The 25,526-nt window shown below is 39.9% G+C and overlaps 1 protein-coding gene across 4 annotated transcripts in view; it reads right to left on the reverse strand.

Moving 5' to 3' along the window:
* The window catches only part of macrod2 (mono-ADP ribosylhydrolase 2), a 411,911-nt gene that overhangs the window by 217,338 nt on the left and 169,047 nt on the right, over nt 1–25,526 (reverse strand). For all 4 annotated transcript variants that reach the window (XM_055018437.1, XM_055018436.1, XM_055018435.1 and 1 more), the window contains exon 5: nt 22,423–22,539. In XM_055018437.1, coding sequence (XP_054874412.1) covers nt 22,423–22,539 — 117 coding nt within the window. The remainder of the gene's footprint in view (nt 1–22,422; nt 22,540–25,526) is intronic.

Raw genomic sequence — 25,526 nt, forward strand, 5'->3', positions numbered from 1 at the left:
TCCCTCTCCATTTCCACCACCTTGTCCCTGAATAATGGGCAGACCTCGTCACTGCCCCTGGAGGCTAATGGCTTCTCATGGAGGAGAAATCAACACAGAATACCTCCATGGGTAATCCGCCTCTTTAACCAGCAACGTGCCAGGTGTCCAGTCCTACTGTGTTCAAAATAGCATCAAGAAATATGCAATTCCACCCCTGTGGGATATTGCAAGTGCCTTAATATGCTCTGCGAATGCTGCTGATGAAAATGGACAATCTTCATGGAAACATAGCATGAATATAGCTAAATGGAGGGGTAGCTTCTCCTACTGAACAAGGCATCATCCTGAGTTGAGAATTTTGATAGGATATTTGGCAGGAAGTGAAACATGAAGTTTGTCATGAAGACACATGAGAACAGACAGCTGACAGAAAACTCAGTATTGTGACAAATACGCAGTTGGCTGAATCAATTGTTTTCCATTTGGTCCTTCTGCAACATTGAAAAATCGCTTGTTAATTAAGAACAAGTGTTGCATCATGACGTCACTCCGTTTTGGCTGCACTCGGTCAGCTGCAGTCAACACTACAGTTTTAGACAATGGAGGTAGAAGAAAAGTCTGACTTTAGTTTAACAATTTCCAAAGACTCAAAGCTTCAGAAGTCTGGAAGTACTTGAAATGATCACAGAACAAATAAGTGGTTTGTAAACTGTGCAGAGCTTCAGTGGCATACCACAGCAGTGGCACGATGGACAAGCACCTAAAGAGAGCATACTGAAGCTATTCAGCATGGAAGCACTTTACAACAGTTTGCTTCTCTCTGGCACTCATGTGCTCATCTATACATCCTCAATAAAACTGGTTTCATTTACATATTTTTCTGTTTCTGTTGTCAGACCACAGAGCAAGTATGAAATAGTGACTGAAATGCAGCTCATTAGGGCTATATCCAAAGTGCTGCTCTGCACTGCAACAATCATCATTTTATAACCGTAAAGTCATGCAACAGATTCAGGAGAAAAGGACTTACTTTAGTTGCTCTGTGCTTGTAAAATATCCATCGTGACCATGTTGCACTTTGTTTAATACCAAACTTTTTCACTTTGTTAAGGGGTTGCATAGAAACTTTGACTTTTTGCTGTTTTTGCACTACTGACTGAAACTATCTATTTTTACCAAGTTAGAGGAGCCAGTTAAACCCTGCAGTTTTTCATTTGAAGATGTTAACCAATGTTTATTCATTATATTGATGAATCTGTAAAACAGTCGAGAGATTAATCAATAGAAAAACAGTCATTACTAGCAGCTTTAAAGAACACAGATGTGAAGCACTCATACTTAGACACAGGTTGGAACCTCTTGGAAATACAGTAGAATATAGAAAATCACATGGGACCTACATCTATACTGTGTAGTTAAGCTACAGAGAGATACATATCTGTGCAGAAACTCACAAATAACTATGACTAATAATAATAAGACTGCTTCAGGCAGATTCCAGATGGTGAAATATTGAATGACTTCATACAACTTTTGGTAAAACTTGTTGGTGAAGTTGTGTCTGAATGTGTGTGTACCTGCCAAGGCAGCATAACTATTCCGACAACAGCTTCTCTTCAAATTTATAATTTAACATTTAAACTACAATGATTTTGTTAAGGCCACACCAACCACTTGAGGTAAAATATTTAATTTCAGGGATTAATGAAAGGTCAACACCTTCTCATTAACGGTTGATAAATATCAAATGCAATCAACACAGAAGAAACAGACACACACCTCCAGTGCTCTTCTGTGACTGAACACACAGACTTTGCTGCACAAATTTCACACTAACTCACATGGAGCGACGCTCTGACAGCATATACTGAGATAACGCTATTTTAGTTTCACAAGCTACTAGTATCATTTAAAAGATAAAGAGCATACAAGATAGAACAACAGGAATAATTAGTAGTAACATGTACTGCATGTACTAATATGTAACTGCAGTGATCATTTTGACCAGCTAAAGTGGAGAATTGGAGGAAGTCACAGATGAGATAGTATCCCATTAAGTTCACTTCAGAAGTGCTTCAAATGTGTTATCTAGCTATCCACGATGTGTCAGTCTAGATAGAAGCTATCTGCTAATTCATGAAGAAAACCTCCTTTTTTGCCAGTTTTGTCTGTGACAGATGAAGAAGTTCTACCTTCAGTCGGTGCAACACTAGAAAGAGAAAGCAAATTGTGAAGAGTCAAAGAGCATCTGTTTCTTGGCATGAATGGCGAGCTGACTTTTTTCTTTTTTTTTAATGAAAAAGTAAACAGGATCTGGGCAAAAGAATACATTATTCACACTTCAAACTCTAATTCTGCTTACAAATGTTTCACTAATGGAGGTAATTGAAAAACAATACATCAGTGATGAGCCTTTGAAAGAGGAGAGGTTAAAAAATTTGCAATCCAAAAGCACACACATACACACACCGTCTAAACGAATAAACCCTTAGAACAACATTTATCCCGGAGCAATGATAAACTAAGGGTAAAATGGATGTGTTGAGTCAGAGACACGAAACAGCTAATTTTGTTGTCACCTAAACACACACCCACTGATATTGGCTGATATGTGGGTGGCCACTCCATCTCTCCAGGGGCATATAATCCTATGGCTGAGGTCAATTTCACACTCTTGCCTGCTCTAATGTCGACTAACACATACAAATATACACGCGTGCGTGTGTGTGTGCGTGGAGGGAGCGCACACACACATAGCACACTCGCTGGCTTGAGGCAAAACAGGTGGGTTTAATGCCAGAATCTCATCTTTCACAAAGACCGCACAAGGAGTCTGGCAGTGATATTGCTTTCATATAATTCTATCGATAACACAATAAAAGCGAACGGAAATGAAATAAAAGTTCTAGAGAAGTGCTTTGACCAGCAATAATGTTGATCTCCATTCACCAGGTTTACTAAAGGAGGTAATGTTGTCACCGCTAAATACGTGACAAGCTGTGGACCAGTGGGACTATTTCACCTTGGAAAGATTTCTCCACAGTGGCTGCTGGCCAGCGTGTCCACCTGGATGATATTACAATTAAAATCTTTTTAAAACAGCCATACTGGGAATCGATTTGTGCTTTTATTTTCTCTTATATTAAGTGAGACACTTTAAGTACTCATTAAAAACATACCTGAAATTAGTCTTGCTGGGTGGAAAAATACTGACGTGTTCGCAGCAGGCACTATCCTGGCACAGTGCTTACAGCAACATTAATACATCAAAATACCTGACGAGCTTCATACAAAGACTGCTACAGTTTTCTCTGTGTTTTTAAGGTCTCAATTACTTTTCTCGTTAAATCAGGATCATTATAATGCATTACTGAGTCACCAGAGTTGTAGAAATACAACTCAAACATTTTCCGACCTGATTTGTTACATTTACTTCATACTGAGGTGCCTGGAAATTAACAATTTGGACTTTACATACACACAATACTCCAACACTACTACATGCAGTGTACATATGTTTATATGAGTTATTTATTCTCTCAGGCGAATGAGGTACATAATGGGGCCCTGGTGCATTTCACATCAGTAGAGTCATTGAAATGACATGGCTTGTCAGAGACTAGACACCATCTAACATCAAAGTGTCTGGTTGCTAAGGAACCATCTGTTTCATAATGTACTCAGCTGAATTGGAATTAAAAAGATGCCTGAATCTGGAAACTCAGCTTTAAATATTTCAGGTGTAAATCAAAAATAATGCATGTTTTGTCAAATGCAACAATTCACTGTGATATTTTTTAAAATTTTATTTTCTTAATAAGAAGTGATTAAATAATCAATGTCTTTTTATTTTCTGGTACTTTCCATACAGCGGATGGTTCATGTGGAATGGTTTACTGAGAGGAACAATCTCAACTGCTGTTGTTCCTCCAAATAATGCATGTTAGCTTTGCTAGTGTTTGGCTATCCAAACTTTATACAAGTGTCTTTACATTTCAGTGCTATGTACAATGCAAACATGTATTGTACATGTTCAAATGACAAGAGAGAATGAAGTGTTGAATTTCAATGAGCACTGCAGAAGGAGGTACAGTAATTATATATTGACACATAGAGCCCAGCTATTATGAAGGTTCTCCTCTGGATCAGACAAAACACTGAAACATTAGGTGTCCTACATTTCCTCTGTCTCGGAGTCAGTCCAAGTAGCTATACACAATGAGGCTGCTGTTTATTTCTCTAGACGTCGATATAAATACCTCTAGGACCTTCTTCAAGCACACATGTCTGACCATCCCCTCAGATCTTTTCATTTGATCTCCTCCTCATCCCACACACCACAATCAGAACCACAGGCACTCCACTCACCAGCTGCTTCTTTGCTCTTTTCCAATCTGCATTTAGCCATTGTGCTTTTATAATCTTTTCTTACTCGAGAGTATTGACATGCCTTGACTGTATCTTTCATCCCACTACCTGCCCAGACTCTGTACTTTCAGATATTCTGTGAAGGGGAAAGAGCAGTGATGGCAACAAGTAGGATGATTTTGTAAAATTCCAACTGCTGAATTTATCTTGGAGTAGAATCAGTTAGAGGATGAGACAGAATTCACTTAGGGCACGTCATAATGTGAGGCAATATGAAAACAATGACTATGACTGGCTTCAGTTATGGTGTAGGCCAATATGAAATAAGTCAAAGAGACCAAGAAATATATTTGCTGTTGCATGAGATTTCACAGGATTTAAAAGGTTAGCTATTAAAAAAAAAAAGTAGGATTTTAACCCTTAAATAATATTGTGTGTTGGTTTGTGAATCATTATGAAAATGGCTGATTATATCTTCACTCACAATGTGTGCAAAGATACACAACTTAATGTATTTGTCATCCTGTTGCATGGACGGTAATACTAATGTATCACTAAGCTTTAATACACTGTTCAATCTGAATCATGATAGTGGGTTTGATTTAATTTATTCTGATAATCATGCAAACATTTTAGTTTTTGTTTACTGTTCCCATGAACTTACATGCCATTTTGAAGACTTAATAATTACTGTGTATCGTTTAGTGAAATTTCAATTTTCTGCAACTCTTCCCCGGTTACTGGTCTGCTGAAAATGCTAATGAAGTCATTACTTGCAGTCCGGCAGAAACAGTGTTTCAGGGATGATGAATTAAACAATGTCTTTTCTTGTAGCGAGACTTGAGATGACTTCTGAAGCCCAGAAACAGCCAAGGGTCAAGTGTTCATCGAAGTTCAAATTTACCATTTCATTTCACACAGCAGAGCGAGCAGCTGAAAAGTCCCGGGGCTTTGTCTGAATCAGGCGATGTAAAAGTTTTTGTGGTTGGTTTTAATTGCAGCTTTTGAAAGACAGTTTGGCAGTTATTGGCTTATAGTAATTTTCTATACAATTCTCACAGCTTTGTTTCAAGACTTTTTTTTTTTTCATTCAACTGATCTCTGAATAGCATTCATTTCAATTTCATCTCATTCTCTCTTGGCATGAAATCATTCGCTCCTCTCATTCTAAATTAATTCCATTATATATCCACCCACACATCATCATCACATTCAAAGTAAAATGTATACAGTCTGAGGTGTTTTCATGTCACGTGCATTTTTAAATTCTATATACTTTAGGTTTTCTGAGCGTAAAACTGGAAAGTAAACGAGTCAGAATGAAGTAACCTTTCAGAGTAACTGACATTGTATGTGAATCATTTCACAATTAGGCTAAATTGATCAGACATTTATGAGATTCTGAAATCCTCGCCATGTGTTTGTTACAAGCCTAAAATAAATAAATAACCACGGATGTCATGATAAGATTGGCAGAAGTGGTAACCGGAGATGAAACGGTGCTATAACCCCCATCATGACATCCTGCTACGATCAGTGCTGCTACACAATCAAACAGAATTCTAAAGTAGCAAAAGCTTTGTCCCTACACTGTTTGCATTTAACCTTCAAGTTTCTAACCTGCTCTTTACAAAACGGGTCGATCACCCCACTGTTTCATCACTGTTACCCCAGACAACACAAGTCATATTCATCACTCAGTATGTGTGTGTGTGTGTGTGTGTGTGTGTGTGTGTGGGTGTGTGTGTGTGTGTGTGTGTGTGTGTGTGTGTGTGTGTGTGTGTGTGTTTCTGTGGTGAGAAAGAGGAGCTGAGAAGGAGTATCCAATGACAGATTTGTGACCACGCTACAGCTGCTGAACAACCGTCACCATCACACAAGCACACCAACAGGACTCCAAACAGAAGACACTGATGAAAGGCAAACTAAAACATGGAAAAGGAACCTAAGGCTATAATGGTGATACAGACCCTCTGCATTGCACTTCAGTTTTTCAGAATCTTTAAACCCACTCTTGATTTGATCTCAGTACATCAAAAATGATGGAAAATATAGTATACTCAAGCATTGAATGTGTAAAATATTTATTTTTGTGCATTTTTCCTATTGTCAGTAGTGAGAAAATAAAGATAACAAGACAGGGAGATGGTTGCACAGTAGTGGCAGTGTCTCTGTCTCAGATCTTTTGGACCTTGGAGCTTGAAGAACCATTACCCAGTCCTTGTCCATCCTCTGAGGCTCTGAGAGTTGACCAGGCACACTGGGGTGACAGAATCAGGGGAAAAATGAGAAAAATAATTGGAAGGTCAGATTTGATAATGGCCACTCCAGTGAAAAACAAGCTCTTAATTGGTATAAGGGCCGTGTGGTGAGTTTTCAAGGTAAAATGTAAAAGCACTCATTATCCTTTCCTTCTTGCAGAGGCTGACACAAGCCATAAGCCGTGACACAAGGCTTCCTGGCTTTTTGTCGGACCCGAGCTTCACTCTAACAAGTCACTGAACAACAAGCATGTTGCATGGATATATCTGAGGTGAGAAGTAAAGCTGTCTTTGAGAACGGAAGGTGTCAAAGTAATTTCATCTTCCTTTTTTACATTCTGTTTTTATTTTTTATGCTTTTTAAGTAACAAGTTGAAATGTCACCTTCTTGAGTTAACTTTTCTCTTCTTCTTCTTCTTCTGTTCAAGTCATCGGGTTGCAGCGTGAGTACATGGTTATATAGGGGGATTGAGAACATGAAGCTCTCTTTCTCTCTGACTGTGAATCCCACTAAAGCCCTAGAATCACCTGTGAGAACTGGGGAACTTTGAGAGCCATAGTGAGTGTTGCGCAGCAGAATGAGTGTCACCCTGCAGGACGAGTCCTTTCATCAAGCTTCCCTCTTACCCTGACCCTGCCATCTGGGAAAACAGATGATACTAATGAGGGATGGCTTCTTGTCTCCTGGCACCAAATGCACACACTGCTTCCATTGTGCTACACTGTCCCTGCTGCCCCCTGGGAGTCACAGACACTGCTCATTACGCAAACGCACTCACAGTGATGGACAAAGACAGGTAAGCACTGACAAGGGACTGTTTAACGGCGTGGTAATAGTAGTCGATGCTTCATTGTGAACCAAGAGGCATCCAAAACTTTCAACAAGTTATAATATCACAGACAATGGCGGGGAAGACTTTTCTGCTTTTTTTTAATCATATTCAAAAAAAAAAACCTGACAGTGATGTTGAATGGGTGTTGGGTAGGCAGTGGGGGGCTACTTGGCTTTGGATTGCTTCTGTAGAAACTGGAAAGGAGCGACCTCTCTGAGATGCGAGGGTCAGACAAGGCTAATTAGTCTGCAGCGGCCCCTCAAATTTCTGCCCCGGGATATTAATGAAGTGATCCATAGGAAAGCAGCTGCTCGCCACACAACCCCACCACGCTCCCCTTCCCCACCTCAACATCTCACCGCAACCTCCATTCCACCCTAGCCCTCCTGCTGCTCTGCAACTCTACCTAGGAAGGGCAACGCTGTGCCAGGGAGGAAGCCCATACTACTCCCCCTGAGAGCGTGACAGCTCCCGATCGATGGCCCTGGAGCAGAAGGTGGATGAGCCGAGGGGCGGGGTGTGCAGCTGTGCGTGTGTCGCTATGCCAGGAGAGGGTGACAACAGCCTGGCTTTGTGTCCTACATCAACAGAAAAATAATGTTTCCACTAGAGTGAGCACAATGGCTTGAAAAATGGTCGTCTTGTCTCCATATTTTATCTATTTCTGCCTTCCTGTGGTGCGTCTGGGCTTTCCTGTCAGGAGTAACTAGTGAGGTAAAGCTTATTAGAGTCTTCAATCTACTCAAAAGCTTCCGTCACAGGCAGGATGTTTTCCTGTCATTTCTTCCACGTACACATATTCCATGCAGTAAATGTCACACATAGTAAGGTGCGTGCCGTTCAAAAGACCTGACTAGAGACCAAATATCACAGAGAATGTTTGGAGACAGAAGGAAATATAAAAATATGCCCCACTTTACAATTCATACAACATGCTGCCTCAAATTCAAACGTGACAAACCTTTTGAGACAGAGAATAAACAGACTGACAGTCAGTTTAATTTTGAAAAATTCACACTTATCAGCTCTTGCTCGCATCAAAACCCCCATATATCAGTGAGTGAGAATCAGAAGACAAGGCTCTGATCTGAACATCCCACAGAACAACGTGAAAAGAGGAGAAAGGGATCCTTTCATTTTTAATGGAGTACGTGCAATGTGGAAAATATCTGCAATTAAAAGTTACTTTTTAAGTTTTCTGAGACCAACTTGCTAGAATGAACACAAATAAAATATGGCCATACTTTTTTTTTTTTACCTTTTATTCAGAATTTTAAAAAAATGCTGACTTTTTTGGTTGAAGCAACCATTTCTAGCCCATCTCAGCGTGGCACTCTTTCACTCTGGATCCTCTCGGTTAGCAGATTGAAGTGGTTCTTGGATAGTGCAATACAACACTTTTGCCCAGAGTTGAGCCTCTCAGGCAGCACTTCCTCACAGGCTCTAAGCTGCCTCAACAAGCCAAGAGCTTTGGAGTCAGAGTTGATGGAGAGGTTTAATTCAGGGCAATAAGGTCTCTAACATGCCAGTAGGATGGCAGCCACAAAGACCCAATAGGCAAAATGGGCAGCTGGCATGACACACACTACTAACACCTTATCCATTTTACATTAATGCATTGCATTAATGCAATTTATTTGTCTTATTATTAATATATTTGGTCTTAACTGCTGCTATGGAAAATAAAAACTGACTATTTTTTGACATTCCACAATTCTTGCATGTTTCAAACCACCAGGAGCGATTTAATCTAGGGCAAAACATGAATTTACATCCTTTATTTTCATAATCACCGATGTCTGTTGATGTCAGCACACAAGAAAAATTGAATTTTTCACTTAAACATACGTCCTTGAATGAAGTACAGGGGGGTTAATATTCCCTCTATGAAGATTTCCCCTACAGGCAAATGCAGCATTTAGTTCTCTCAGGCTGAGGTCTTCAGAGATGCATTTAGCAGAGTGAAATCTCTGTCTTCTTACGGCTCTGACAGCTTATTCTGCGCACATCCAGTGTGACTGCAGGGGGACAAGAGACAGAGCTGAAGGCCAGTAGGCCACTGTGCATGAGAGCACCTCTGCAATTGAAGGTGAGTTGTTGTGAGAGGTCACTGTATGAATACCGAATGAGTCACATGGGTCCACAAGTACTGAATCAATGAGTCTTTCCCAACCGTGATGATGGAAATGAAAAATGGATATGCAAAGAGACCTATAATTCAGCTGGGAAAAACGACCTTAAAATTCTAAAGCTGTGAAAAAATGTTTTAAAAGTAGTACAGATGGTGTTGGCACTCTTGGGCGCTCATGCAGACAGCATAAACATGAATTTTTCCTACGTCTCATGTGTCATAACAAAACGTCCTGTCAGTAGACAGTGGTGGATAAGGCTGCTACTGTGAGCAATATGGGATTCCTTTGATGATCTGCTGAGCTCCAATCTGTGGGTAAACAATTGCCACTGGCATCTAGTAATGACACATTTTACAGATGTCATGTACTGCCTGCCCAGAAGCACCTCTATTACAGGAAGGTGTCAAAAAATGTGACCCCTTCTCTCTTTCATCTTCACAACTCTTAATGAACACACACACACACTCTCTCTCCCCGACCCTTTTCCTCTTGATTGACTTTTACCTTTACTCTGCCTCTGTACTCAAGCGTGATGGAAGCAGTGGTCAAATCCCCAGTGGCAGAGTTAACCCTTGGTTGGCTCTGAGTCCCTAGTAAACAATGCTGTGTCCGTGATTCATGAGTAATTGAACACTATTGATTTTAGGGTGTGGGGGTGACAATAATGAGGTCACATATTAGGCGACAGAAAACACAAGCTGTGAAGATCGGGCACCTCTCAATGACACACACACATGTAAACACACACTCTCGAGAAGAAATCTTTTCGGCTACATGCTCCATGATACCACTGCTATCCACTGTCTTTGGCAGCACTTGCTTTTGCTCTCCTTATCTGCCTTGCTGTCAATACAGACAGCCCTCTGCTCCACTGGGGGCATGAGGCGATATTGACATTCAGCTCAAACCCACAGCTCTGAGTGGAGTCCAGGGTGTTGCACATGAATTATGCATGCCTTGACGCCAGGGTGCTGAGCAACACCAGTGCCATCATAATTGAAACAATTGAAAAGACAATACCAGATGGGTCAATAATTAGACAGCAGGAGGGGGAAACTTGATCCGGACGCTCCCCTGCTTGCCCTGCCAACCTAACCACCACGCACATGGAGGGGACCTTTACAGACACGTCCTGGTCCCCTTCGGTGCACAGCTACGTGCTGTGTGACGTGCTGAACAGTGTGTGTAAGTCTGTGCGTGCACTTATTTGGAAAGGATATTACAAACTTTCACAGGGAGATCGCTGCTCAGCCAATGCTGCAGTAGCAGTGGCTCGTTCCCAATTAAAAATTCAACATGTTATGTCTGGACTTTTAAAAGTTTTCTAGAAGTGTTGGATAAGTAAACTTTGCGGATCAGTAGCGACTGCCAGAAACAATGCTTGTGTATTGTTTGTCAAAACACTGTCGCCTTGGATTAGCTCTCTGACGTTGTTCATTGGTGTCTCTTGGTATGTGGAAAACAGAGGCCGGTGACTGATCCTTCCCTCCAGCTCTGCACTTTCATAAATCCATACTGAGGGCTCCCAGCAGATCCATTACCCTCACTGGTCTCCTGGCCAGAGCAACAATTCAAGGTGATCACCATAAAACTACTTGCCACAAAGCCATTTCTCACCTTGCAATGCCTTTAAAACAAGCTGGGAAACAGAGGCAGTGTGATACACCTCGGGCCAACATATGTCATAAACACTTATAAGAAAACATGCCCTGCGTTACTGCGGTCAATAGTCAGTTCAAAGTTGTTAGAAAATAAAACTTTGACATATGCGGTTACATGTTTAATTGCTGTAGGCAGAGAAGAAATTTTGCCTGTTTTCCTAATTTTCCCTCGACTGTTTTAAAGTGTGATTTAACAGCTTACATAATGCCATCTCACAATCTGTTAGATTTTATAACCAGCAATATTCATTTATTTTAAATACATAATGTGAAAATGTGATATTTTACACAATTTCATTTACACAATTTAGTCATAACCCTTCATCATGTGTCATTATTTTTCCCATGCTGTGTTCTGTTAAGGTGCCAAGCTAAATCATCATAGGGTAGAAATACTTAATTTCGCTGAAAACCAAACCGCTTCAAGACCAAAGGCTGTCCAGATGTAAAACTATTTTTATTTTATTTTAGTGCGGTGTAAATACAGGGTCAGGGAAATAAAAAAAAAAAGAAGAAGAAATTCACACAGCCTCAGGCCATAAAATCTACACACAGGTATACAAACTTTAATTTCCTGGGAACATATTGATTGAGAGAACACTTAAACCAGCAGAAATCTGGGAACCCCCCCCCCCCCCCAACACCATAATGTTATCAGAAAGAAGTTTTATTTTCCTTTTTATGGAGTCTCATTTCCGTATTTTTCAAAAGTGGTGCCCCTGAAGGAACACATAGGCTCCTGTGTATTGGTCCCGTTCCCCATTAGGGTTTATAGAGAGCCATATGCACTTTTATGGGAAGGTTAATGGTTTTTAAGGACCGCAGTGCAGTTCTTAATCCACAGCATTAAACCCATGAATAGCAACCAGGGATATACATACAGGACACATGACTATATTTAAGAATGAAGTGGCATATACACTTCTAATGTCCCCATCCTCTCGTGTCTTCAGCAGAGGGACGTAAAGTGAAAGAAAAAGACGACAAAACCTGTCGGCGTTTACAATCTTAAAAGCCTAATGAGCGGAAGTAACCATAGCTATTTTGTGAAAAGAACATCAAAGACTAGGGAGCAACTACTTAGGCAGGCTGTATTCATGCATAATTAGCTGTGAAATGGCACTACAGGAGTCTGCTGCTCCGTGTTCTTAATTAGTTTTTATCCTTAGTCTTGGATGAGAGGTAAACAAAGCCATCAGATTAAAACTTTGCTTTTCTTCTCCAGACAACAGCGCTGTCAACAGTGCAGACATTCAAGTGTTACCCATAAACTGTGCACTATTGTCCCTGAGGAATGAGTGGCAGTGTTCTGTATTGGTCTTAGTCACAGTAGCAGGAAGCCTGAAGGCCTGCTCAACACCACAATGCTGTTGTTTCAGCAAGACAGTCAATCTTTAAAATAGAGCATATAATTAATTTTGAATACAGACAGCTAGATATAGAGGGAGCTCAGTGTATGTTAAAAAAACAAAACAAAACAAAAGGCTAAAAAGAAAATGTATTTCTTTATTTAGGCACTGAGTGGCTGCCTCACTCTGCATCCACCTTCAGTGAATACACTCCACTTTGCTACCACTTTGGTGTAAATGTCAGCTTCTGGTGTCGTCACATCACGCATCAGAAGGCGCTTCTGAGAGACTTCTCTTTTGATCGATTCAAGATCAATTTGCTGTGGGACTCCTGTGAGACTATAAATAGCAGCAAAATGTCATATGTCAAATAATATATTTTAAGGTCAAAGTGCACAGATTTTTAAAACATTTTTTTTATCCCGTTTGACATAATACACACCGTCTGGAACACACCAACTCCACACACAACAGTATATCATTTGGTGACATGTACAATAAACAGAAGTAAGAATTTTGCATCTGTTCAGGCTGAGAAATTAGAATTTAACCATATTTATTTTGTCATTTCACTTTGGCAGGTTTATATATTATTCCCACTTGGTTATCATAGATTGACAAATACATGCAATTGTCAGTGGAATGGGACACCTCTGTTCAGAGAAGACGATTCCACAAAATCCTTTCCTTGATGATGCAAACATGAGTGGTAACCAGAAAGACCCAGTCATCCCCTCAACAAAAGTAAAAGCGGTGAGAACTCTGACTTTCTCAGACACTAATTAAAGGATGGACAGACTGCCGGTATGTTCCTCTGCCCTGTTTTTTTCCATCCTGGATTACAAAAATCAAATGTGGCATTACTTTTTAGATTTGAGGACAGTCAAGGTAAAAATCCTGTGAAAATGAGTGAACTGGCCCTTTAATCTGATGAGGTTACACAACACAGTAGATGAATTAACTGAGACAATTTTAAATTTTGTGCTACCATGCTATGAAAAAATACATTCAGCAGTAAAGCAATTTTAAAAACACCGCAGACTTTGGCAGCTTTAGCACCTCAGCCACGGTTCTGCTCTCCGTGTGTGTAAATGTGCCGTCAGAGGGTGACGAGCCCTTTATACCGACAGCCTTCATTAAGCCAGGCTTACTTGTGGACAGATGGGAGCTGCGTGTGATGGGGAGGCAGGACTGCATTAGAGCTGCTGCCACATTCCACTTCAAACCTGACCCTCCGGTGGTCCCACTTCATCTGCCACCCACAAGCCCCCTCCCGATGCATCACTGTCATCCTGGGGCTCCGGCTCGCCATGATGCCCCCCTATCGCCGCGAAACAACCGGCCCACCACACAGGATGTGGCTGCTCCTGCACCCCATTACTCTAAAGGCCTCTCACCTCCTATCTTCGACCATTTTTTCGGGAGAGACCACCAAACTTTCTTTCTGCTAGTGTTTACCCAATCAGTCACGATGCCCCCCTCCCCACTTCTAGTTTCCTGGTGATGAATGACCGTTGGCCGTCTCACTGACAGCTAGGCAGCTGATGCCACATAATTACAGTATCACCGTTTAGGCAAAATTACCAAATTACTTCAGGCCTCAAGAGGCCCGGAAGACTGACAGGCTAGCCAACAAAGGAAACACAAATATCTGAAAAGCGAGGGACACAGAAGAGTACTTGGGCTTTTACAGATGAGCAGTGAAATTAGGTTTGTTCTGTTTCTTGAGAGTGCACCCATTACATCCAACAAGAAGCCAGGGAGCGAGTTGATTAGTCTGGAGAAGAAGACAGTTTTTCGCTCATAAATAATTCTTGAAAAAAGCTGGACTCTCCTTGATATCTGATCATTAATTCTCGGAATTCTGGAGAGTATAATCACAAACAGCTTAAAATTTCATCCTAACAGCAAGGTCTGACCATTATCTTCTATGTATCAAAGGTTTATTATTATTCTAAAAAGAAAAAGGTTTCTTGAAAAATGCTTCACCTTTCCTTGATTTAATTCTTTCTTTGATTTGCAATTTTAATAATAAAGATTAAAGATTATAATTCCCTCAGCCACTATTAGAACTAAAAGTAAAACTTTTATATTTACAACTATAACTACTTAATACCACAATAAATGACAGGCTAAGTGACTGAGGTACCAGACAACAACACTGAAACAGTCAAGACTGTCTGAGAAGCCATGTGTTAGGACCCCATCTGGTAAATGGAGTGTGCATGAAGAGATGAAGTGACATTTATGATGTGAGTGCTAACAGTGAGCAGGAGAGAAGATGTTGACTTAGCACCATGTGTGTGGTTGGGACTGTGGTGGCCACCAGGGTTGAGTTAAGCCCCACAATTTATCTGCTACAACAAAGGATCTCTGTCACTCTAGCCTTGAATCCAAAATGAAAAAAACAACAACTTGTAGCACTTACACCACATCTATTTGATCCATTATACTGAGATGAAGTACAGTCTGTTCAACCGTCTGCCAATTTCGCCATTGCATTTGTGAGACGCAAGGCTAACAATGTTAATATTACTTGCTAACTGCTGCTGTTGCATGAAGATTTCACAAAATATGTGTGTTTTTTATGTTTTAGCTTTGAAAGATTACAGTGCTTCTGTTGGCTGAAAAAATACAATGATCTCTTTAACATAAAATAAAAATATATATATGATGTTCAAACTGGAAACTGGTGTTTTTTTAAATTTCTAAAATAGTGAAGAAGTATGACAATAAACAGACAAGAATGATCAAAACAATCATCACCTATGTGCAGTAACTGTGTAAATGAGTGTTACTATTTGCGCAATGTGCACATTCCTGCACACTGAAAGTATTTCTATTATGTTTTTTTGATTTATAAACCCTTGATTACACCTGCTGCTCATTTGACTTCTAACACTGCTTCTTCTTTGTATTATAACACTTACTACCTACTGACTGGCAACAGTATTTTATAATCTATATGTTACTGTTCTGTACTACAACACCCAGTCAAATTCATTGTATGTGAAAACCTACTTGGCAATAAAACCTTTCTGATTGTGATTCCACTAATGATGCAGAACACAATTAAACGCATTAACACAATGAACTCCAGGCCTGAAGCAAAACAACATCTTGAACAAAGCAGCTTCTCAACCAGACTAAATCCTCTCTTGTAAACAGCAAGTTGTACCCAAATTAACAAATTATGGGCTGTCCGATGGCCTTCTGAAAGTGTCAGACCCGCTGCATGTGATTGGGCGGAGACTACTTTGATAAACAAGCTTGGCAGAATGATAATGTTCTAGGGGGTAATTTAATCAGAATGAGCTGTACGTCACTTACTAATAGTGGGTACTTTGCTGTGATTTATCTGTGTTTGCTGAGTGGAAAGAGACGGAACAGACGGCCTGGTCGCCCAGATTAAATAGGGCATGGGAAAGATTCCTCACACTATCAGGGAGAAAAATTTATCACAGGCAGATGATTAGTATTATTAGCACAGGTGCAGTTACAGTAAACACCAGAGACTCCCATTTTGTACTGAACGGGAGCAGCAGATAAAGAAGGAGGTGAACTGAACTGGGGTGCGTCTCCCAAAGGTGTTTTGTCTAACTATGGTCCTCCAAGTTTCACGAGAGTTTGCAGCAATAATACTGTTCCTGAAAAATCCGATGCAAACATTCAAAGCTGCTGTCACAACATTTGTTACCACAACAGCTGTGATTCTACTAATTTGTGCATGTGTGTAGCTGTCATGCTTATAAAATTAGCACCACCGCTGAGTTATTCAAGCTCGTCATTAGGCTGATGTGACATTACTGTGGGAATATTTGAGAAATACGGAAAGCAGAAGTAGGAATATCAAAAAAAAGCGCTTCTCCTGGTAATTATTCCTTTAGTCCGAGAGTTATTACAACAAAGAATTACGATACTAAGATAACTCTAATGTTTAACAGTCTGCTGCTCAACAAAATTAGAAAAATGAAGCAGAAAAATGTGATGACATAAAGCCTTATGGTAGCTTAATGCATCACTTCCTATCAGATGACTTGAATTAATTGATTACACCGATAACCTTCTTTTAAGCCAAGTAAGACCTGCAAATGTTACAATCCAGGGACTATTTTTGCAAAAACAAAGCTATAAAACACATAGCATACATATACTGTCACTTAAATATACATCGTAATTTCACAATTTAAACCTGTTTCTGTCTAATTAGAGCATATAGTACAGACAAGATATACGAGATGCAACCAAAAGATCTACTCTGTCCATCTGACTGCTGGAACCGCTTTGCTGCAAACTACAGCAGTAACAGTTTACAGTTTCATATACATATCTAGGCAGAGATTTCTAAGGTTCTTGACGAGAACACATCCTCAGTTGCAATAACATCATTACTATAGACAGAGTATGGATTCAATGGATGCAAGAGGCCACAAGGAAGAAAATACATAAATAAATGGCAGAACTGTGTGTTGTTTCCAGCAAAGCTTGAGTGCACACTGGAGAAGTGTGAAGAAGTAGCCAGTCATTGTCGATACAGAACGGCAGCTGAGTGAACTAAACCAGTTAGCATCCAGTCGTAGATAAGAGAGTAATCAAAGGTCTGGCAGCGTCTCAATGCTGCATGGATAAGGTTGTGTCTCCACACTATCACAGCGGGATGGCTGGATGCAACACTCCAAAGGCTGAAATCTAAAACCTTACAGCTGATAACTTAGAGTGAATAACGGCTCCATTTGAATCCCAGTGAAGAGAGTTGCTGATCAAAAATTATCTCTGCTCAATGAGATTAGACACACTTCAGAGATAAAAATGAATACAGTATTCATACAGTACATGCTTGTGCCATACAAATTACAGCATTATGCCTCATAAATGTAAGGTTGAGACTCAAGAAACTAATTTTCACAGATAATTAACAGAGATTCAAACAGAACAAGGCCACTGTTAGGACAGCAACACGATAAAATAAAATGCTGGCCCTTCTTTCTAGTATCCAAATAAGATTCATTATTTAAAACATATATTTAGAGCTCAAGGAGAGAAGAAAAACAATAAACAGCACAAACGTTTTGAACTGTCAATCTGAAGTAGCCCCAGGGAGGGAAACAAAACTGGGTAAAAGATTTCAAATGGAATTGAGGAGTGAAAACACCCAATCTCTAGCTAAAACTTCCTACGGGACATTAACTTTCTCAAGCAGACCTCTAGTTTGAACCCTAAATACCTTTTAGGTCTGCTGTGACAGCTCGGGCTAAAATGTGCAAGTGCAGATTAACCTACGAGGTCTTTGCTAAACGTAGTTAGTGTGGATCTGTGGACCAGCATAATAATGATAAGACTGATCAGACTTCTCTAACGCAGAGCTCAGTCACTGCACGTCTGATGTGTCACAACAGACAATAGGATACAAATGCAAATCAGTCACTTACATTTTACTTATGGGAAAACAAATGATTGTTGGGTTTAACGGCTATTTTTCATGGATGTATTCCAATTTTGCTTGCTGAACTTTTGTCAGCAGGCTATTAAAGTCATTCTTTATTAACAAGGAGATATTTAATGGTGATTTTTGATTTAAAAAAAATGAACTTGAGTGTAAGACCACAGCTGTGTTGGTGGGTTGTGTGGAGCTTTCTCCTTCTTTCTGCAAAACATGCTTGATGTCGTGACGTCATCTATGAAATATGAACATCCTTTGTGTACACCTTTCTTTTTAGTTCAATGTCCTCTAAAGCCTGGGCTCAAAATAAACATGAGATAGAAAGAATGCCACCAATAAAAGACCATATAAACAGCATCTCCTGCTCTTGGATAAAGCACCTGAGCCGGCAAAGGCATCACATTGTGCAATTCCAGCAAACAATCATTGAAAAAAGTCATTCATTGTAGCTCATCAGGTGGGACTTATAATGATGCCGTTTTGGACCACTGCATATCTTCTTAAGATGCAGCACTACCTTGCTGCTTTATAAGCCTTAAAGAAATGGTCTATAAGTAATATAATGCCTACATAGTGCCAAGAATAAGATTAGAGACACAATTTAATGAACAGCAGTAGATATAGAGGGATATATAACTGCAGGTGAGTAAGTCCAATCTAAATTTACCATCCTTTGTAGGGATGGCACACATCCTCCAGTAGTAAAGTCATAAATATGTGACTAAGCTTGTTACACTTGTATTTTCATTTGATCATTAATCTATGAACAGATGAGTAACTTGTCTAACATGAGGGCAAATAGACAATTTCCTTGTCAGATTGATGTAGCGGACATTTTTTTTTTCTTTTTTTTTGGAGTCTTTCCGCTATGGTAGGTGGGTAATTACTGTCATTGATTAATAATCCTGGGCCAGCCCCATAATAATCAGTCCCACGTGTGCTTGGCCCTCTTAAAGGAAAGGCTCATTTGCCACTGGGATTCACAGCCTAAACTGCTTAGTGGGATGTAATGGAGAGCAATTTTCTTGTCTTGAGAGGAAAAAAATAAATAAAAAGGCTGAGATGGGGTCGGTTAGCCCGGTCATTTTCCATTGCCTCAGCACATCAAATCTCCAAACAAGGACAACTCTGATTTCAGATCAACTGCTTTCGTCCCTATGGGTAGTAAGTAGTTTTCCAGGACATAAGGAAGCATTTTATTGCTTTACCAGTTATTTGGAGTATTAGAGTTAAATTGTAATTTCTCAATTTCTTCCAAAAATAACTACTAATTTGACCAGCTTACTCTGTGTTAACTATAATACAATACATGGGTGATATTGCACAAATAACACTTAAGACCAGAAAAACGCTCTAAGATCAAGAGAAAGGGCTAAGTTCATAGTCTGGTGGGTAGCTTATTTCTACGTATTGTTGGCAAAGTCAGAGGATGACTTCTGGAGATACAGTACAAAGCCGGGCCTAAATCCCTAAAAACTTAATTAAAAGCAAAGTGATTTACAGTTTGTTCGGCATTGTTCTGGGTTTAGAATTACTTATTTCCAATTATGTGTAGTGGAATGGATTCCAGACAGGGGGGTCCCCAAAGAAGAGCGCAATCCTCTGAGAGATTTATGTGTTTATGGGAAATTATGAAAAGCAGCCTAATGTTCAGGCAAAACTAGGGAGAAAATGCCTACACTGGAAATACTGGGCTTTGCCAAGATGTAAACGGTTAACGGTCCATCTGTCTGTGTTCTTCTCACTCTTGGAAGAGTAGATGAGCCACCATCTGCAGATATGCGTCAGCAGAAGCAGTTTTGCATGCAATGAAAATGTGAGTGTGTAGAGGCTTGCAAACGCATATGCAATCAATTTTGTAAAAACAAAATATCTTCTATGTTGCTGGCACTATACAAATGTATTTACAAAGTGAAAGTTACACTAATTATGTGGAAAAAATCAGTGTGTGTTCACTTGTGCTGGCTGGAAATCTAGTCCTGGCTGGTCCACATGTTATTTGCCACTTCACTGTCTGACTATATGGTTTGACAGTATGAAAGTCTTGCCTTTGACAGCCTGCAGAAATGTCTATGTGAAAGTGCAAACGTCACTAAATGCACCCACTAATAGTATTTCAGTAGTCTGACTCTTGACACATGAGATAATAAGATGCAAAATGTAACTCAACAAGCAATTCTCAGTGTAGCTCTTCATTTACGCAGTGATTTTAACAGCTCTGCTCTATTCAGAGTATAAAATCTTAAATAATACTCTATCTGTCCCTGAATGGCAAACAATGTTAAACACATTAAACTTAAAGACAATTAAACTTAATTTTCCCAACCTTTTTTCTTAATTTATTATAAACTATTTGATCTATGGTGTATTGTACAGAAAAATGAAAAATAAAATTCAAGGACTTTTACATGGAGTTCATGATTCATCATCTATATTTGCTGAAGTTAATATTTCATGACACAAATATTAAAATGTTAATCATTTCAATCATTTATCTGTAGCCACGGCAGGGGCCATTAACATGATATGAACTTTCAATTAATCTAATACACACTATTATTTCAGTGTAAGCTTTTACCCTTTCTTGCTACGCCTACATGTGACATCCGAGAATTTAGGGAAATTCAAAAATGTGAAAATTGCCTGTTGTCTTGTTTGTTTACTTTGTTGGTGAGGGGGTGGACAGACTATTATTTGCGATTTTCATGCACTGAATAGACAGTTGTTTGCAGTCACGGCAGCTTTATAATGTGTGCGTAGGTGGAACACATAAGTCAGAGACAGAAATTAATGCAAAAATAACAAAATCCTGACGGTGGATAGACTTTGGGAACAAGTGAGATCTCTTGTCAGAGCTGAGCGCTCACAAGGAAAAAGTCAAGCGGCTGTCAGTTTCCGAGCGCAGACGAGAGACAACGCAGATGAAGACAGTGATCAGAGTTGGAAGATGATACCGGCTGGGAGTAAAGATATCTCTATGAAGCAGCATCACGTTCAAAAATGAGCTGACTGTTCCTGGTAAAGAAGTACACAATCTATAACGAGTCATCAGCATTGAGAAGGAGGTTCACCCAGAGATAATTACAATAACAGTGCCCAATGGCAGCATGATTGCTCCCAGGTGACATTGCAGGTTATTAAATTGTCATGGTGCACCCTGTTTTGGAGCTGCACACACTTGAACTGGCTGCCCACAAGACTGACTCACAGTTTATCTGCTCCATTTGTTTGACATCTTTACGACATACCGTATTAACACAACCTAATTTCATCTGAGCCTCAATGTCTTCTCTTGGCTGTCTCACGGAAATCCTTCAGGGTTAGGTTAGGACTTCTGGGACGTTTGTCTCGACCGAATTACACCAAGTGACATTTCTTCCATCCTATCATGTTTTCCATTTCAAGTTTGCAAGGGAAGAAGATTGTGACAAAGTTTAAAAAGTGACACATGTATTAGGGACAATTACCCAAAGAGATTAGCTTGGAAATGTGTACTATAAAAGTTGTTCACTTCTGTGATGAGGCGACACACATAGACAAACACGAAGAACAAACTTTCTTAGACTTGATTACAAACACACACATCATATCCATGATAGAGATTAAAAAACCAAAGAAAACAGTAAAGTGCCACTTCTGATCATTTATCGCGTGGCAGTAAGAGCTACGTGATCCGTTAACAAAATAAATCAGGGATGAAAAATCAATCAAATTAAGCAACTAATAGCTCCCTTAATGTCTTTGTTTGTGTGCAGATGACACTCCCATCCAGCCGTACAAGAAGCACCAATCATATTAATTATCTTCCAAATAACATCTCCCTATTCATTACAAATTACTTTTTAAAACTAATAAATTATGATAGAAATGTTTTTATTTTGGCCTTTAAAGGCATCTCACTCTATTCGTAGATTGGACGCTAATGACCCCAGTCATTATATGCAGATCCACAAGTGTGTATTCAGTGAAGTGAAGTGTGAACAAGTGTGTAGATTTGGAGTTTCACTGGAAAAATGTGAACGCAGAGACTATGACATCAGTTCAAAATATGATACATATGCACATATGTATCCTTTGTCATATCCAAAACTATGCAAAAATAAAACATTTTTTCAGTCATCACCACTGATTTTTTGCATTACTGCACTGCCACAGCAGTCAGCCAGCTGGGTCAGGAGCCTTGGCTTTGAAAAATTGAAGCTATTTTATAAAAACAATATAGATTAATGCAAGGTAGTACAATGTTAAAACACACTAATGTTTACCACTAAATCTTAATGTCTGCTAACTGTCAGGTGAGCTCTCAATGGCAGCAGTTTTGATTAGAGACCATTCCTGCAATGTGTGCACTGGTGCAGGAACAAACAAGAAAGTGATATTAACTACTGGTACTCACATCTTGCAGGGAGATCGTAGCCGGAGGTGATCTTGGCTTTGCCAGTTTCACAGCCATTTAGTGACTGACACTCATCATACAGACAGGACCCAGCCGCTTTGTGTATGCAGCCATCAACTGAAAAACACACAGATATACAAAGAGAGGTGAGGCTTTACCTGAGGCGAAACATTCAAAACAACCTACCAGTTGGGCAAATTAACAGTTTGTGTGCTTTATCATGTGAAAACAAACAACCAACAACAAGCTGTAAATGATGTTCAAGGGGCTGATTCTGGTTACCGAACGTCTTCAAATTATCCCCCAGCTGTGTCTCCTCTCTGTAGGGACACTGGGTCTGCTACAGTGTGCTGTGCCTGTTGCTGGTAAATATTGACAAGCTTAGAAATGAAATTAGCTAGGCTAGGATCTAATAACGCCTCCGCACACAGTGAAAATGAGACTGTTCTTCCTGTAATCCCTCTCCTCTGTCAACAGCAATATACAGTCGGATCATTAACTGTATTTTCTGCCCTGTGGTGGGAATCTGTCCGGTTCTCTGTGGTGAGCCTGTTATGATGTGGATCTGTGTTCTGATTCTGTCGCGCTCCCTGTTGATGTGTGTGTCCTGGTTCTATGGAGACCCCGGCCCCCCGCCCCCCTAAGGTTTTAATTTTACCAGGTTAAGGCCACGATACACTTGATTGATGGCACGTCTTACACAAGAAGGCAGAGAGATAGAAATCCACATTATCCGTCTCTGAAAGCCTGACATCCCTCCAAGAGCATGTTATCAATCACACTGAAACATCATAAAATCCTCCTCAAGTTGTCCTGTAAAAATCCTCACAAGCCATTAGAGGATAAGGGAGCCGGGAGGAGGAACAGTAGCAGTTGGAAAAACAGACTTGTCTTTTTTTTTAGATTTGTCTTTGACCAATAGGGGAGACGAGCCTCCGAGACTAACTTTATCTATTAAAGCTGAAATGGTTAAGATAGCCTGGAGGATAACCAGTGTTTACATATTCTTCTGATATTCTGATAGAATGCAAAATGTTACTCTTATCACAATCTTCATCGGAAATGTAAAAATTGTTCACATATAGAGACAGAGGAAAAAATGTGTAAAGAAAAGAGCAGCAGATTAGTTACACACTATCTTCAAAAATGTATTTTGCGTCACATCGTCAACACAGACAAAAGGTCTTTTGATGAGGGATGGTCCTTTTCTGAGCTCCTTTCAATTTCTCAGGGATGAGTCAACGACAACAGCTGGGAGGAATATTTTCAGGCTCTATCAATCATCTTTAATGGACTGAGGGACAGGCAGTTGACAGAGACGAATCCTGATGGCTTTTCAAAAAAGTAACATGAGTCTGACAGTGATGTGGATATGAGGAGGGATCGCTGTGGTGACAAAGAAAGCTACTTAACACAACAGAGAGCGGATGTAGTGCCGGCTGTAGGCTTGGCATTTTTATAATATCCACTGTGCAAACAAGATTGTCCATGATCATCAGCCACACTTATTTGCATCACAATGGCTTCTTAGCATTTCTCAGCTATGAAATGCTAAATGCAAAAAGGCCAAACTGAAAGCTCTTAAGCGTTTTTTTGCGTGTATGTGTGCTACTGGATAAATCATTTCAATGCAGTTTTGTCTTCGCAATGTGCTATGAACCATAAAATAAGAATACCGTGACACTAAACGAAAGTTCGTACAAAGTCCTATAATTAATCCATAGTGTAAACTGTGGGGTTTTTCATATAGATATTTAATGTGCTATTTTGGGGAGCATTACTACACTGGGTTGACTGGCTCTATGACAATCTAAACCAGACCAAGACCATTTTCAAATTTACAAAAAAATGGTATATTAAAGATTCACATGACTTCTACAACACAGATGGAAACTTTTACTATTTTTAAAGGGCTAATTACTGAGAGGTCCTTAGGAATTTTATTGGTTGATTGTTGACTCATTCGCTTATAAAACGTGCCAACTAGAGTGAGTGTTTCGACAAAGCTGGCATTCAGATGCACTAACGACGAGGATGCACAATGTAAAATAAACCTGTTCCTTTGAAAAAATACCCTGCTACAATCTGAGATCAGGCAGGACAGACAGTTCAACAGCAGGAAAATATCCTCAATGCTTCCCAGGAACAGGTGCAAACTATGTTTTTTTATGGTCATATAAAGCCAGCCAGGTTAGCAAAACGTAATACTGCTCTCCTAGAGTTTACAGCGTTCCCGCAGGAGTCCATCCTCTGCAGATACTCCTCTCATCGTGACCGAGCAGGGCTGATCTCTTACCTATAAGCACCTTAGGAACCTAGCGAGCAATGCATATGGGGTTCTGTCTTTTTTATCTCAAGAGCTGAGGAATGAGATCGTAGATAATAGTTTCGGCTTCCATTTCACTTCACCTCCTGTTCGTGGTTGCGTAAGCTACTTTTTCTGATGCTACTGAGTGTGACACGATGCATCCAGTGCAAGCGAGCCCCTAAAAGCCTGGAAATTTGTTCACAGTGCCTGGAAATAGAGAAGATGCTGAACAGATCTGGCTGATTGCCAGAATCTTGGATGGTAAAGCTACAGATTGAATTTACCGTCTTTATTTAGACCACTTCACAGAATGGGTGGAATGCAGCAGATGCATTGTGGGCAATATGCATATATATATATTTCTGTATGTCTGATAAAAGAGATAATACAGAGGGGTAGGGAAGAACAGAGACAGAGGGAGGTTTCAAAATGTCCTTTGTAATTTTAAATTCAACTACAGAGCAAATTGTGAGGCAATCAAAACTTGACTGTGAATACATTTTTCTGAGTCCATTATTTAGGCAACTAAAAGCAGATCTGAGTTCCCATAAGTGGAGATATGACCCACATGCAATTTGGCCATCAATTTATTTTCTCATTTAAGTGGGATCTCAGCATTATTCCCTGCAGATTTCTACATTATGGATGCCTGCAACATCACAAAGGCAGCCTCAGATTTTCATTAACTAAGAATGGCATTTACATTCACTTCAGAAAGGAGGACAAGTCAGTTCACTCTCCCATTGTTCACAATGAAACATCAAGATATTGACAACCATGAACATAAACATTGTTC

This window comes from Amphiprion ocellaris, chromosome 16 (genome assembly GCF_022539595.1).
Source record: "Amphiprion ocellaris isolate individual 3 ecotype Okinawa chromosome 16, ASM2253959v1, whole genome shotgun sequence".
NCBI classification, from domain to species: domain Eukaryota; kingdom Metazoa; phylum Chordata; class Actinopteri; family Pomacentridae; genus Amphiprion; species Amphiprion ocellaris.